Source organism: Kogia breviceps, chromosome 14 (assembly GCF_026419965.1).
Source record: "Kogia breviceps isolate mKogBre1 chromosome 14, mKogBre1 haplotype 1, whole genome shotgun sequence".
NCBI lineage: Eukaryota > Metazoa > Chordata > Mammalia > Artiodactyla > Physeteridae > Kogia > Kogia breviceps.
The window spans coordinates 85,904,789-85,919,389 of NC_081323.1; the positions used below are offsets into that span (position 1 = coordinate 85,904,789).

The 14,601-nt window shown below is 49.5% G+C and overlaps 2 protein-coding genes across 8 annotated transcripts in view; one reads left to right on the forward strand and one right to left on the reverse strand.

The window, feature by feature from the left end:
• The window catches only part of BAIAP2L1 (BAR/IMD domain containing adaptor protein 2 like 1), a 106,509-nt gene extending 94,078 nt beyond the window's left edge, over positions 1-12,431 (forward strand). For 2 of the 6 annotated variants that reach the window (XM_067012318.1, XM_067012316.1), the window contains exons 13-14: positions 11,190-11,227; positions 11,828-12,430. In XM_067012318.1, coding sequence (XP_066868419.1) covers positions 11,190-11,227; positions 11,828-11,903 — 114 coding nt within the window. In that variant the 3' untranslated portion in view covers positions 11,904-12,430. Of the gene's footprint in view, positions 1-11,189; positions 11,228-11,827 lie in introns of all 6 variants that reach the window. The other 4 variants (XM_067012317.1, XM_059036335.2, XM_067012314.1 and 1 more) reach the window with 2 other exon arrangements.
• BRI3 (brain protein I3) overlaps positions 4,121-14,601 on the reverse strand; it is a 32,132-nt gene continuing 21,651 nt past the window's right edge. The window contains exons 7-8 of one of the 2 annotated variants that reach the window (XM_067012319.1): positions 13,558-13,614; positions 4,121-4,354 (exon numbers count right to left, since the gene is read on the reverse strand). In XM_067012319.1, the coding sequence (XP_066868420.1) occupies positions 4,340-4,354; positions 13,558-13,614 (72 nt within the window). In that variant the 3' untranslated portion in view covers positions 4,121-4,339. Of the gene's footprint in view, positions 4,355-13,557; positions 13,615-13,857; positions 14,262-14,601 lie in introns of those variants that run through there. The other variant, XM_059036342.2, reaches the window with a different exon arrangement.

The window sequence follows — 14,601 nt, forward strand, 5'->3', positions numbered from 1 at the left end:
AGTCTGTTGTTGTTTTGTTATTTTGCCTGTTTTGTTTGGTAGAGCATTTCATCAGCGGTGGTGGTGGGTACACGTGTGTGCTTGTTTCCTTTCGTGATGTCAGCAGCCATTGATAATGACAGCCCGGCTCCAGGGATGCAGGTTGCACAGGCCTCAGAGATGTTGCAGGTTTGGTTCCAGACCATCTCGATAACGCAAGTCACAGGAACTTTTTGGTTTCCCAGTGCATATAAAAGTTACGTTTACACGATACTGTAGTCTGTTGAGTGTGTAATCGCATTATGTCTAAAAAAGCCATGCACATACCTCAGTCTAAAAATACTTTATTGATAAAAAATGCTAACCATCATCGGAGCCTTCCGTGAGTCGTAGTAGTGACACCAAAGACCACTGATCACAGACCCCTGTGACTGCAATAATAATGAAAGGCTGGAGATATTGCAAGAATTACCAAAATGTGATGCAGACACGAAGTGAGCAAATGCTGTTGGAAAAATGATGCCGACAGCCTTGCCACGACCTTCAATTTGGAAGAAAAAAAAAAAAGCAGCATCTGTGAAGCACAATCAAGTGAAATGCAATCAAATGAGGTCTGCCTGTATAGTGCCCTTTAGGGTAAAAGAATCTTGCCCCCAGATCTTAGCTAGCACTGGAATTATAAATGAAAACACACTTTAGCTAACAGCACCGATTTTAGAAAATAACATGTTTTAATTTTCAGTATTTTTACCACGTGGATAAAGCTCAATGAAGAAAGCATTGGTGCACTTCTTACCACACTGGATGGATGGATTGAAAAATCCTGGTTTTAGATCTCAATAGAGTCAGTAATGATATTCATGATTAAGCATTTGGCAGTTTAAATGAGCTCTAACTTTATTTTTAAACCTCTCTGTTGGCTGGATCATAACAGACTGTCAGTATCAGGAGGCTGTCTTGAAAAGCACGGAGACCAGCTAGGGAGTAGCACCGCACACAGCACCCACCTTTCTATCCCTTCCCACTTGCTGAGCAGCAGAGCTTCCAGCACACTACTTTCTCCCGAGGCCCAGGGTGGCCTGGCTGTCCGGGGGCCGTCTCCTCCGTGGCAGGCCCTCGTGGAAGCCGCTGCCCTGGCCCCCGGACCAGGTGCAGGGGTCCTCAGCTCACACCCTGGGGATCCCGGTCTGCGAGGTTCTGGGACCACCTCCAGGCAGAGCTCCACACCCGAAGCCCCTCCGCACTGAACTGGTAACTTACGGTCTCCCGACAAAGCCCCAAACCCAATGGCTTCACTGGTGAATTCTATCAAACGTCTAAAGAAGGACTAATACCAGTCCTACTCAGACTTTCCTTAAAAGTGGAGAGGAGAGAATTCCTAACTCATTCTGTGAGGCCAGCATTGCCCTGACACTCTGGTCAGGCCCCCTATTTCTTTTTTTTTAAACATCTTTATTGGAGTATAATTGCTTTACAATGTTGTGTTAGTTGCTGCTATATACAAAGTGAATCAGCTATACGTACACATATATCCCCATATCCCCTCCCTCTTGTGTCTCCCTCCCTCCCACCCTCCCTATCCCACCCCTCTAGGCGGTCACAAAGCACAGAGCTGATCTCCCTGTGCTATGCGGCTGCTTCCCACTAGCTGTTTTACATTTGGCAGTGTATGTATGTCCCTGCCACTCTCTGGCTTCGTCCCAGCTTACCCTTCCCCCTCCCCATGTCCTTAAGTCCATTTTCTACCTCTGCGTCTTTATTCCTGTCCTGCCCCTAGGTTCTTCAAAACCTTTTTTTTTTTTTTTTTTAAGATTCCATATATATGTGTTAGCATACGGTATTTGTTTTTCTCTTTCTGACTTTACGCTGTATGACAGATTCTAGGTCCATCCACCTCACTACAAATAACTGTTTCATTTCTTTATGGCTGAGTAATATTCCATTGTATATATGTGCCACACCTTCTTTATCCATTCATCTGTCTATGGACACTGAGGTTGCTTCCATGACCTGGCTATTGTAAATAGAGCTGCAATGAACATTGTGGTACGTGACTCTTTTTGAATTATGGTTTTCTCAAGGTATAGGCCCAGTAGTGGGATTGCTGGGTCGTATGGTAGCTTTATTTTTAGTTTTTTAAGGAACCTCCATACTGTTCTCCATAGTGGCTGTATCAATTTACATTCCCACCAACAGTGCAAGAGGGTTCCCTTTTCTCCACACCCTCTCCAGCATTTGTTGTTTATAGATTTTTTTTGATGATAGGCCCCCTATTTCTGTCTTGCAGGCTGGAAGGCCTTTTTCAGTCTTTCATATTATTTTTATTTCATATAAGAATATTTAAAAGCTCTAAATATGTAATGAAAACACCCTCCTTCTGTGATTCCAGTGGCTATTAGTTGCCGTTGATTTTGCAAATGTCAGAATAATGAATGTTGACGAACGCTTTTCTTAATCATAAGTGAAACCTTGCAGTAAAAGGGAACAGGTATAGAGTCGATAGTTACAGTGAGGTCACATTTATAACGCTGACAACAAACGTTTCTATGGCGTCAGACTACTGTGACCAACAAAACTTTTTTAAACACAATCACATGGCACGTGAAGGTACACTTTGTAGAGGGGATCTGCGGGTCGCACTGGAACTCATCCACGGAACATTTGTTGACAGCTTATTACGGTCCAGACCCTGGGCGAGGCTCCAGGGAAACAAGTAGGAATCAACCCCGGAACTGAGTCCAGTGAGCAGTGTTTATTGGGGCTGCGGAAAAGGTGCAGGGTGACAGGAGGCGGGGAGGGCCCTGGCTCAGGCTCCTGGGAAGCGTCAGAAGTGGCTTCTTGGAGGCAAGCATTTGAGCCGAGTCCTGAAGGAAGAGCTCTGATGAAACCCAAAGCCTTCAGACGGTGTCGTCGGGTCTGCGAGGCTGGGTGCGGTCGGGGCACCGGCAGAGAAGCGGCGGGATGGGCAGGCCAGGGGTGACGCTCCCCGAGCCGGGCGCCTGGGCTGTGCTGCGTCCTTCCCCATCCTTCCGGGCGGCATTCGGTCATCCAGGGAGGGGACGGTAGGAGCCCCATCCAGTGCTGGGGATGGGGCAACAGGAGTTGTCAGTACTTAAGGGGAAGAAATGACAGAGCTAGTGACTAACTGCTGGTACCTACGCGGGAGAGAGCGCTGTTCCGTCTCAGCTCTGGGAGCAGGTCTGGTTTACTCATGTTTACATATTTTGGAGCCTTTTTTATTTTTGGATAATTTATATAACGAGCACTTACATTAGATCTTTAACATGCCAGCATTAGAAAGAAAAAACATTCTTACACATTTAACTACTAGAAAAATATAAATATTTATTTTGGAGGTTCTGAATAATTAAAAATAATCAGCGTCCCATAGTATGATTGTATTAATTAAAGACGAAGTTACTCACGGTTTGTTAAAGTACCTACCATTTGAGAAACCACCCCCTTCCCACTTGATTAAAAAACAGATAAAAGTTGTCTTTCATGGAGGTATTTATATATTTTATGATTTGACTACTATATTAAGGAATGGCTTTATGGTAAAATTTTTATCTAAAATTCTACTTTGCAAATAATCAAACTGATAAATTATCCCACTCTTGAGACAGAAACAAGGATGAACTCTTAAATTAATATTTATCCATCCCATGCTTTAAGTAAACAAAAGTATGTTTTAGTATTTTTTCACCTCAAATGTTGCCATTTGCTGGGTACATTAAACATATGCTGAAATGAGGTTTCCTTTTAAATCTGCCTGGCGGTCAAAGCTACAGGTTTTGGCTAAACAGCAAAGTCCAAGTTTGGTCAGGGTCTCTTTGTAAAAATTAAAACATCTAATCATTACACCTCATTTTAAATACTACTTCTAAAAATAACACTTTCTGCTCATAAAAATAATCCAGAGAATTTTTGTTTTGGTAGAAAATTTGGAAAACATAGAACAAGTATTAAAAAGAAAATTCTATTTATAATCTCACTTCTGGGATAACTACTGTTAACATTTCATTATATTTCCTTTGAGATATAGATAAATATTGATATATTTAGATATATAGATATTTTCCCCTCCCTCCCTCCCCAGCACCCACCCTCATGGTGGGATCATAGCATTTTCTCATGTCACCTTAGAAGTATTTATGCTTCTAACAAGCCCCAGCACTGCTGCCTGGGCTGTGATGAGCTGCAGGCCTGTGGCGGGAAGCCTGTGAGCCCATGAACAGCACCTCCGCACCCTTCTCATCCTCACAGACCAGCAGCATACAGGGGTCCCTCCGTCAGAACTCTGTTGATGAGACAAGTACCACCGTCATCTGTGTGCTGTTTAAGAGGTACCAGTCGGTTACTATGTTGTTCTGATCTGGAGAATGATGGAAAATGCCAATTAATAAAGGCCACAGGAAAATATTAATTGGCTTTTAAAAATCATCAAAGGTTGGGGCTTCCCTGGTGGCGCAGTGGTTGAGAATCCGCCTGCCAATGCAGGAGACACGGGTTCGTGCCCTGGTCCGGGAAGATCCCACATGCCGCGGAACAACTAAGCCCGTGAGCCATGGCCGCTGAGCCTGTGCGTCCGGAGCCTGTGCTCCGCAACGGGAGAGGCCACAACAGTGAGAGGCCCGCGTACCGGAAAAAAAAAAAAAAAATCATCAAAGGCCACAAGGTTCGTGCACTTCCTGAACAAGGCACTGCCAGCCGTCATTTCAGGGCCTCCCACCCAGTCACCCTGACTCTTCTGGATGTTCAATTTTCCATATCTGTAAACGTGCATCTAATCTTGGGCTGAAGACGGTAATAACCCAAAAGTAAGTACAGGGCATTCACAGACACATCGTGAGGTATAATGACTGATTCGTATTCCATTTCTATCACTTCATCTTCTGAAGTAATGTTTCAGTATCCTCTGCAAAGTGCCAAAGAAGAAGCTGCAGCTGTCAGTGGTGTACACCCTCAGATGCCTCCGCTGCCTACAACCTGTCCGTTAGACAAGCTACCGCGTTCCATCACTACCAAGTCAGAGCGGGAGTCCAAGAGCACAGGAGGGCAGACAGAAGGACCGGCTCTGCCCCAAAGAGAGCCCCTGGAGAGCAGGTGAAAAGGCCTGTTCTTAATAGGCCACCGAGTCGTCGTGGCCTCTTGCAGAGGCAGCAGACGCAGCATCCAGTCCTCTGTGCGCCAGTAAACAAACCCAGAGAGATTATGGATCAGGCAGAAGCGTTCCAGAACTGGGGGGCCCAGCAGAGTGGCCACTGGACACAGGGGCTGCTGAGCACTTGAAAAGTGGAGAGTGCAACTGTCAGGAACTGGGGTTTTAATTTTAAATTTGTATTTTAATCTAGTCACACAGTGGGTGGCTGCCATATCAGTCAGTCAGGTATAGATCACCCAAGAGAGAACGAGAGTCCATTTAGAAACCTGATCCAGAAGGTGATGGTCAAGAAGCAGGTACCACGATGAGGCCCTTCCAGGACCCCCTGAGGGCTGGAGACACAGCCCTGGAATTTCGTCATCTCAGAGGTCCTTACGCCCAACTGGGCTGGTCATTCATCTTTCCTAAACCGTTTACACCAGCTGGTAACACTGGAGAAAAGTACGTTCGTGGGAGCTGGTAAAGCAGCCTAACACTTTTATATGTAGTTTTTACACACACACAACCATCAGAATACTGTCAGTTACACGTAGAGTTTTGTTTAAATACCAGGATACCTAGGGTATGCCTGGGAGCCACCCACCAGAGAACGTTCCTGAACCCAGTGAGGTGGACCCAGCTGCCCTGGGACGTCCCATCTCAAGAGATCAGATGCCTGCCATCTTCTCAGTACCCAGGGGCTGGGGGTCATCACGTGCTCTCTGCCTTAGTGGCAGCAGCTTTTAAGTAATCCGATGACTGGGCTTTAAATAGCTATTGAGAAACCAAGCCCTCAAACCCACACACTTTGATTTCAAAGCTCGTGTGCCGACCTTAAGAGCTGCACTGAGTGGGTGCTACCTCTACCCCCCGCCTCTCCGAGTGGGCACCTTGGTTTCAGAAAAGAGCCCCATGACCAGGGCAGTTGGCTTTCCCCGTCTGGGCTTCAGTTCCCCATTTAAGAATAAAGGGGCTGGGCTTCCCTGGTGGCGCAATGGTTAAGAATCCACCTGCCAATTCAGGGGACACGGGTTTGAGCCCTCGTCCGGGAAGATCCCACGTGCTGCGGAGCAACTAAGCCCATGCGCCACAACTACTGAGCCTGCGCTCTAGAGCCTGCGAGCCACAACTACTGAGCCTTGCACCACAACTGCTGAACCTGCGCTCTAGAGCCCGCGAGCCACAACTGCTGAAGCCCGCGCACCTAGAGCCCGTGCTCCGCAACAAGAGAAGCCACCGCAATAAGAAGCCCACGCACCACAACGAAGAATAGCCTCCGCTCTCCACAACTAGAGAGAGAAAGCCTGTGCACAGCAATTAAGACCCAATGCAGCCAAAAATAAATCTTTTTAAAAAAAGAAGGGGTTGAACTGGGTCAGAGGTTGTGAACTGGGAGAGTCCAGCCTGCAGCTGAGGACTGAGTTAGTTGTTAACACGTAAAGCAGTGTCACTCAGGGCTGCTCATACCGTGGGCCACGCGAAGCTGCTCTCCAGCTGACGGTGGAGAGGAAGCAGCCATGCAGGAGGGCAGACACCAAGGAAGCCCTAGGGCCTGTCCGTCAGGCCCTGCTGTCTGCAGGATGGCTCGGTCCCCAGGGGAGCGGAGGGCTCCCTGCGAGGCTTCTCAACAGAGCCCCGGCTGGGCCACAGGTCCCATCATCTCTACGTCCGCCTGTGGCCGCAGGTCTGAGGTGACCCGTAGGCTGGGACCGCGTCGTCTTCTTCAAGGCACACGGGCAAGCAGTAGACACCCAGGCAGAACTCCAGGATGGCGGGGAGAGGGGGTGACGCGGACACCGTGACAGCCAGCAAGGGCCACCTCCAGGTGGACTGGGGTTTGGGGTTTTTCGGGAGAAGTCACCAGGTGTGTCCCGTGCTTGTTCCCGCCTGTGGGCTGTCTCGCCATCCAGTCTCCAGGCCTCCCCGGCCCCGCTGTCCCCCGGCAGCCTGGCCACTCGCAGGGAGGGAAGCATGCTGGTTGCGAGGAGGACACAGAACACGCGACAGGCCGTGGCCACGGGTGCAGCCCAGCAGAGGGACCAGCGCCTGGGAGTCCTGCTCTGTGAAGCCTGAGGGAAGTTGGGGCGGGACGCGTGCTGCGAACTCAGAGCAGAGCCCGAGAGGTGAGTGAGGACCAGCGTCTCCCCGATGGCGGGTGGCGGCGGGGCTGTTCGGAGCGCACGCTGTGTGGCCCGCACTGCGACAGAGGTGCCCCGGGCACGCCAGGAGCTGTGCCGAGACGGGTCACAGAACGACCAAGAAGGGCCTCCAGAGCCCTCGGTGCTCCTGCAGGATGGGGCGACGTGTGCCAGACGATGGAAGAGGGAAAGACGGGGTGGGGGGCAGACGGGGAGACCCCAAACCCCTCAGCACAGACTGGGGGAGGCAGTAGAGGGACAGGCGGCTCCCGCCTCAGCCGGTGGGGAATGGGCCGTGCGGGCGGGTCTGAGGCCAGCGGACGGATCCGGAGCTCCTCGCTGGGCAAAGGAGGTGCCTTCACGGTGGAGAAGGGAGCAGGGAGGAGGGCGGCCATGGCAATAAGCTCGCTGGCAGGTGTGTTAAAGAGGACACCTTTCTGAAAAGGTCCTATTTTTTTTTTTTTTTTTTTTTTTAGTAAATATACAGAAAAGTGCAAGAAAAGCCACTTTTCACAAAGTGACTCCATATAACCAACACCCAGTCAGGACCTGGAGCATTACCAGCCCTCCAGGAGTCCCCCCACTGTCCCATCTCACAGTCCAGACTGCCCTCCTCTGGACGCTGGGTGCCTGTTTGGTCTGGCCCTGCGTAGACAGAACTGTGTCCTCCTGTGGTTCCACTGGTGTCTCAACAGAGATTGTCAACCCTCCCGTTAGAATAACTGACTTACGACGTTGCGTTAGTCTCAGGTTCACAGCCCAGTGATTCAGTTATACGCATATGTATACGTTCTTTTTAAAAATATTCTTTTTCATTATGGTGTGGTACATGATACTGAATGTAGTTCCCTGTGCTATACAGCAGGACCTTGTTTACCTATTTTATGTAGAGTAGTGTGTATCTGTTAATCCCAAACTCCCAATTTGTCCCTCCCCGTGCTCCCCTTTGGTAACCATATGTTTGTTTTCTCTGTCTGTGAATCTGTTTGTTTCGTAAATAAGTTATTTGTGTCATATTCTATTTCTTTAAAATATTTATTTTGGCTGCACCGGGTCTTAGTTGCAGTATGTGGGATCTTCTTTGTGGCATGTTTAGTTGTGGCACTTGGGATCTAGTTCCCCAACCAGGGATCAAACCCGGACCCCCTGCATTGGGAGCGTGGTGTCTTACCCACTGTGCCACCAGGGAAGTCCCTATGTCATATTTTAGATTCCACATATAAGTGATATCATATTGGTATTTGTCTTTCTCTTTTTGACTTCCTTCACTTAGTACAATAATCCATAGGTCCATCCATGTTGCTGCAAATGACATCATTTCACTCTTTTTTATGGCTGAGTAATATTCCATTGTATAAATGTACCCCATCTTCTTTATCCATTCATCTGTTGACAGACACTTTAGGTTGTTTCCGTGTCTTGGTTATTGTAAATAGTGCCACTATGAACATTGGGGTGCATTTATCTTTTTGAATTAGAGCTTTGTCCAGATATCTGCCCAGGAGTGGAATTGCTGATTCATATGGCAATTCTATTTTTAGTTTTTTAAGGAACCTCCATGCTGTTCTCCATAGTGGCTGCACCAATTTACATTCCCACCAACAGTGTAGGAGGGTTCCCTTTTCTCCACACCCCCTCCAGCATTTATTATTTGTGGACTTTTTAATAATGGCCATTCTAACCAGTGTGAGGGTGGAACCTCACTGTAGTTTTGATTTGCATTTTTCTAATAATTAGCGATGTTGAGCATCTTTTTGTGTGCCTGCTGCCCATCTGTGTGTCTTCTTTGGAGAAATGTGTCTAAGTCTTCTGTCCATTTTTGGATTGGATTGTTTTTGTGTTATTGAGTTGTATGAGCTCTTCGTATATTTTGGAAACTAAGCCTTTGTCGGTCACATAGTTTGCCAAGATTTTCTCCCAGTCCGTAGGTTGTCTTTTCGTTTTGTTTATGGTTTCCTTTGCTGTGCAAAAGCTTGTAAGTTTGATTAGGTCCCATTTATGTTTGCTTTTATTTCTGTTCCCTTGGGAAACTAAGAAAACATTGCTATGATTTATGTCAGAAAACGTTTTGCCTGCTATCTCTCCTGTTCGGATAGGGCTGCCCCATGCATCCTAGCGGGTGTCTCAGTGGCAATGTGCGCACACGCTGCTTGTACCAACCAGAAGTGGGCTCGCTGGGGCACGTGCCAGGGCCCGGTAGCTCCGGGCTGCCGTCGTAAGAGTCATCTTGCTCTCTTTCCTCATAGCACAAGTTGTTACTTCTTGCCACTTTACCGCCAGGGCTGGACTTCAGTGTATCTCCTCCAGTGTTTCTGTTTCTCTCACCATGTCATGTCACCCACATAACACAGCCTGTGAAACCATGGCTAAGCTCGTTTCGGAGTTCAGTTGGGCTCCAAGGTTTCTGCCTTGAGGGCAGCGGGGGCAGTGCTCAAGTCGAGGACACACGGGGGGGTGGGGGGGGGACAGTGTCCTGCCCCAAGGACAGGCAGGAAGGTGGTTTCCGTTACATGCCCTGTGCAGGCCGCAGCCGGGGAGTCCAGCTTGGCAAGACGTGGGCCTTCCAGGCCGGGAGGACGCAGCCGGCCTCCCCCTGAGCCAGTCACAGCCTGGACTCAGCCTCTCCAGCCTGGGGGCACCTGCTCTGGGCAGCAGGTTAATGCCAGCACCCTGAGCACGTGTGGGACTGCACGACAGGCATTCTGTATTTTTAGAATATTTTATTTTTTTTTAATTTATTTTTAAAATAAATCACAAGTTAGCCCTTATTCATCCTGTAACGTGAATGTTACACCAGAAACTGCTCACTCCGAGGCCTGCTGAGCCGGCCCGGTGCACCCTGTGGGGAGAGGCCCTTTCAGGATGTGCTAACCAGCAGGGCAGCTGCTATGTGCTTCAATCGGAGAGGGAGACATTGAATCCGGATGCTGGGCTGGCTGCCCCTGGTGCTGGGGCTCCCCCTCGGGCGGACCTTGCTGGCCCCAGGTTCAAGGTCAAGGTGTGAGGTCCCCAGAGGCCCAGAGACAGCAGGCGCAGGTCTGAAGTAGCCCTGGTGCCCCCAGCCCCCTTCTGCCTTGAGTCTGTACATCCAGCACTCAGGAGAGGCCGTCCCAAGGGAGCCCTGGCCTGGCTTTTACTCCAAGCGTGGCCTTCAGCCCCAGGCTGGCAACGGGAAGTGAGAGGAGCTCAGAGGTCTGCAAGCCCTGAGACCACGGGGCATCCTGGGAGCTGGCCTGGTGGCCCTGGTCAGACGGCATGACACTGCCCTCTCCTGGGCAGCCATCTGAATAAGCCCGCCCAGCTTGGGCCAGTGATTTCTTACAACAGCCAGAGCAGATTTAAAGCAGATTCTTTATGGAATGAAGGAGAGGACACACGATCACCTGGTCCCCGGCCACACTGGGAGACCCCGAGCCACTGGGAGCCGGAGGCCGGGGCTCCGACAGGGCTCTGGCAATTCCTGAAGGCAAACACAGTGCCCGCGCTGTTCCGTCCTCTCTCTCCCGCAATTACCGAACTTCTACAAGATCAGATCTCTGGTTGGCAGTTGGCACCGAAACCCAACAAGGCTTTCTTTTTACTGTTTCTCATGGCATCGTTCGGGATCGGGCTCCCCAAAAGCCAACCATATTCACTACAGTTTTGCACCTGAATTCAGGCCACGGGCAGGGAGCAGCAGACCCTGTGTTTCCCTCTAAGATGTTCCAGCATTTGTGAGGGTCCCTCACTGTTTCAGAATGTCTTCTGTTCTTGCCCTTACTCCTGAGTGAATTTAGATAAATGAGACCAATGAATTGAGACTCCAGGGCACTTTGAAACATGCATAGCTTTAAGCAGTCCCTTATGCTTTAGATGTCTTTACCTTCAGGTCTTATTAAAAATGTCCCCATTTCATGAGCCTTCCATAAACTTCTTTTTCTTTCCCACAGAATGATGCAAATGGGTTTGCAAAGCCTCCTTTTCTCAGGTATGTTACTTTCCTCCACAAGGGCCCTCCCCCTTGCTCAGCCCAGGAGGACTGGGCTTGCAGGATCTCAGTTCCCCGACCAGGGATTGAACCCAGGCCCTCGGCACTGAAAGCATGCTAACCACTGGACCGCCAGGGAAGCCCGCCGCCCATTACAGAACTATCCAGAGTTTTAAACATTTCTGACAGAGGGCAGCGCACCTCTCTGCAGTCCTGTGTGGGGCAGGGAGGTGGTGGTGGGAGAGCCTTCTAGGACAGCGGCTGCATTATTAAGTGCCAAACGCGACACGAGGCCAGGGGAACTCCCTTCTGGATCAGGGCAGATGCTGGGCAGGCCCTCCAGGCCTCGCTCCCAGAGGACCCCCAGGCCTTTCTCAGCATCAGGCCCCTCTGCAGCCAAAACGAAACAATTAGCAGCTTATAATGGGCACATGGAGAGAACTGTCACAGAACAAAACTTTCATGTTCAGAAAATGTCTGGGATTTATATAAGCTGTATAATTGTACAGAGCAAGAACAGGAGTTATTAGCTTTTTCCGGACCAAATCCCTGTCTTGAAGTATTTCTGCCAACCATTTTTTTCTCCCCCCACCTCCCCAGCAGAGAAAATCCCTTTGCTACTGTGAAACTCCGACCAACGGTGACAAACGATCGCTCGGCACCAGCCATTCAATGAGAAGGTGGCCCCAGATTCTTCCGGTTCCCCGTTTGGTTCTCGCTTGGGAAATGATAGGTATACGTGTGTGATAAGTGCTGTCCTCTTGTAAAGCTTCCCTGGAGGGTGCCTGATTTTACATGTATTCCACTTGAGCAAATCAGTGCATTTTCTAATTTAACATAGTTGGGTTTACACATTTCTGTCTTTAAGATAACTCCGTCATAGTTTAGATACAACTCAATCACTTAAAGTATTTTCTTCCTATTCTGTTCAAGAACTGTAAATTTGGTTCCAATCCTATTGTATCATTTTAAAAAATATTCTATGATTTTTTTTTAATAGCCAGAATAAGGGATAGTAGATGCTTCTGTGACTGGCTTTCTGCACCTGAATGCAAATAAGATCACAGCTTTATTTTATAAAGCACGTGCTCTTAAATAGCATTACGATGTTTAAAAACACTGTGTAGGTTTGCATCCCAGCATGCAAATAATCTTAAGCAATATAAATTATGAGAATATTGTATAAAATTTAATTTTTTAACTTAAAAACTTTTAAACGTTTGCTTAATCAGATACAGCCCTACCCAAGATGAAGCATCCCGCAAGTTCTCGTGATTTAGACACAGCGCTAGAGCACTGAGAATTCACCTGTCCCTATCACAGCCATGATATTAGCACTTGAATAATTTCTAAGAGGTAATGAATTCGGCATTCTGAGTCACCAACTGGAATACCAATGAAAACATGCCAGGCCATGCCACACGCGGGCCTGGCTCACAGGGTAACATGCATCTGGGGACTCCGCGTGTAGAAACCCCAGGGTCCTCTCGCTAAGCTGGTTGACCAAAGCTGCCTCCATCACTGATTTACTCTGAAACCTCTGGGGGTGCAAGTTTCTCCACTTTTCAGTCAGGAGGACCTTGGGAGCCAGGGGAGGGGAGTGGGAGGCTGTACCTCGGCTGAGCCCCACGCCGGCGGACCCAGTGGCAGGGTTTATCTCTGGCTGTCAGGGACTACGCCCCATCTGGAGGAGTGGAGAGTGGTGATGAAAACTGAAACGCAGACCATCCATTGTATGGGGGCGGGGGGGGGGGGGGCCTTGTTGCTGACCACAGCTTTTGGCTTTACCATGAATATTATTTTTCTATAAGCTTGAAATTGGTCAAGGTCCAATGCAGGTAAACCAGTGTAAGCATGTGACGCTTTGGGTTCTTGGTCCCGTCTTCCTCCTGGCTGGTTGGCTATGACCCCTTGGTGGTGGGGGGTCTGGGACTGTGGGAGGGCTCCCAGGACCCGCAGGCTAAGGGCATCTGTCAAGCAGCACACTTGTCCTTTGAGAGCAGACCCTTCCACCAGCCAAGAAAACACAAATTAGTCACATGGCCCATGGCTCCTCTCACCGTTTAGTAAGAGTAGGGTTCACAGAAGTCCTTTATCTTCAACGTGTGGAGGGAGTGAGGTGTAGAAGCTTGTTAATAAGGGAGAAGGGGCAGGGGGTGTCACACCGTGACCCCGGCCCCCAGAGCTCCGCTGCTGGGGGTCTTCTGGCTGTGTTAGGCTAGGTTACAGGGATGGCACAGGTCCTGGGATTATCAGATGCCACTTGCAGGCCCACCTGGCTCACCCAGACCCTCTACACCTCCACAGAAGGGGCGACAGCCGTCACTTACCTGCGTCACACAGCACGGGAGGCCTTGCCTTAGGTCCTGGGCACTGGGGTGCGTGCTCTGTAAATGTCAAGGTATTAGGTTTCATTATAATAATACAAACTTAAAAACAAGCACATTTTTTGAGCTGTCAATGCCTACTGAGGAAGTAACAGCAGGCCGGCGTGAGCTGGATGGGTAACATGCTGAAGCTGGGTTAGGAGAGGTAACGCTCTTCTCTATTCTGTATGTTTGAAGTTTTTGTCACAAAACTGGATTTCTGTAAGTGGCAGCGTGCGAACGCTGAATAAGCAAAACCAGGTAAACAATGGTATGGATCTCATTTATTTAAAACGGTATTTCTCACCTTTCTCAAACTGAAGACTGCGAAAAATAAAAGCAGCGCTTTACTGAGCTGTCGTTGACCTGGGAGCAGTGCCCTGTGCGTCCGCACTCCCGACCCGTGCCCTCGGCTCCTGCTGGCAGCGCCCAGTCCACCCACCTCCCTTTACAAAGCAGTCCTGAAGCTGCATCCCGTGAAGCTAGTGTACACGACGTTTACATGAGAAAAAGGGAGCCGGGCGCGCTGTTCCCGTTAAGAAAAGTTTGCTCCACAGTTGGGGCATCTTCGCTTCCTCAAGGCAAAGCAGCAGATGAACCCAAAGGGGAACAAGACGATGGCCAGGAAGATGCCCAGGAAGGTGAAGGAGTCCTCCAGAACCCCGACCCTGCGGAGAGAGAGGGGCACGCGGGTTAGGGCCCTCGCAGACCCAAGGCCTGCCGGCCCGGCGGACCCCTGTCCCCGAGGCGCCCTCCGCCCACGTCCGCAAGCCTAGGCGCCTCCAGAGCTGGGGCGCCGGTCGTGGAGGGGACGGCCAGCTGCCACCGGTCACCGTACAGAAAACGTGAAGAGGAGAGAAGAGCCGCTTGGGAGGCACCAGCACCTACTGATAAAGGCAAGAACATCCCGCTGCCATACAACCTGCCACACGTTTTCTCTTACAAAACAAGGAACAAGAGGCAAATGCTGGTTTCTATAAAAATTCTTACGTCTCCGAGAAGAACAAG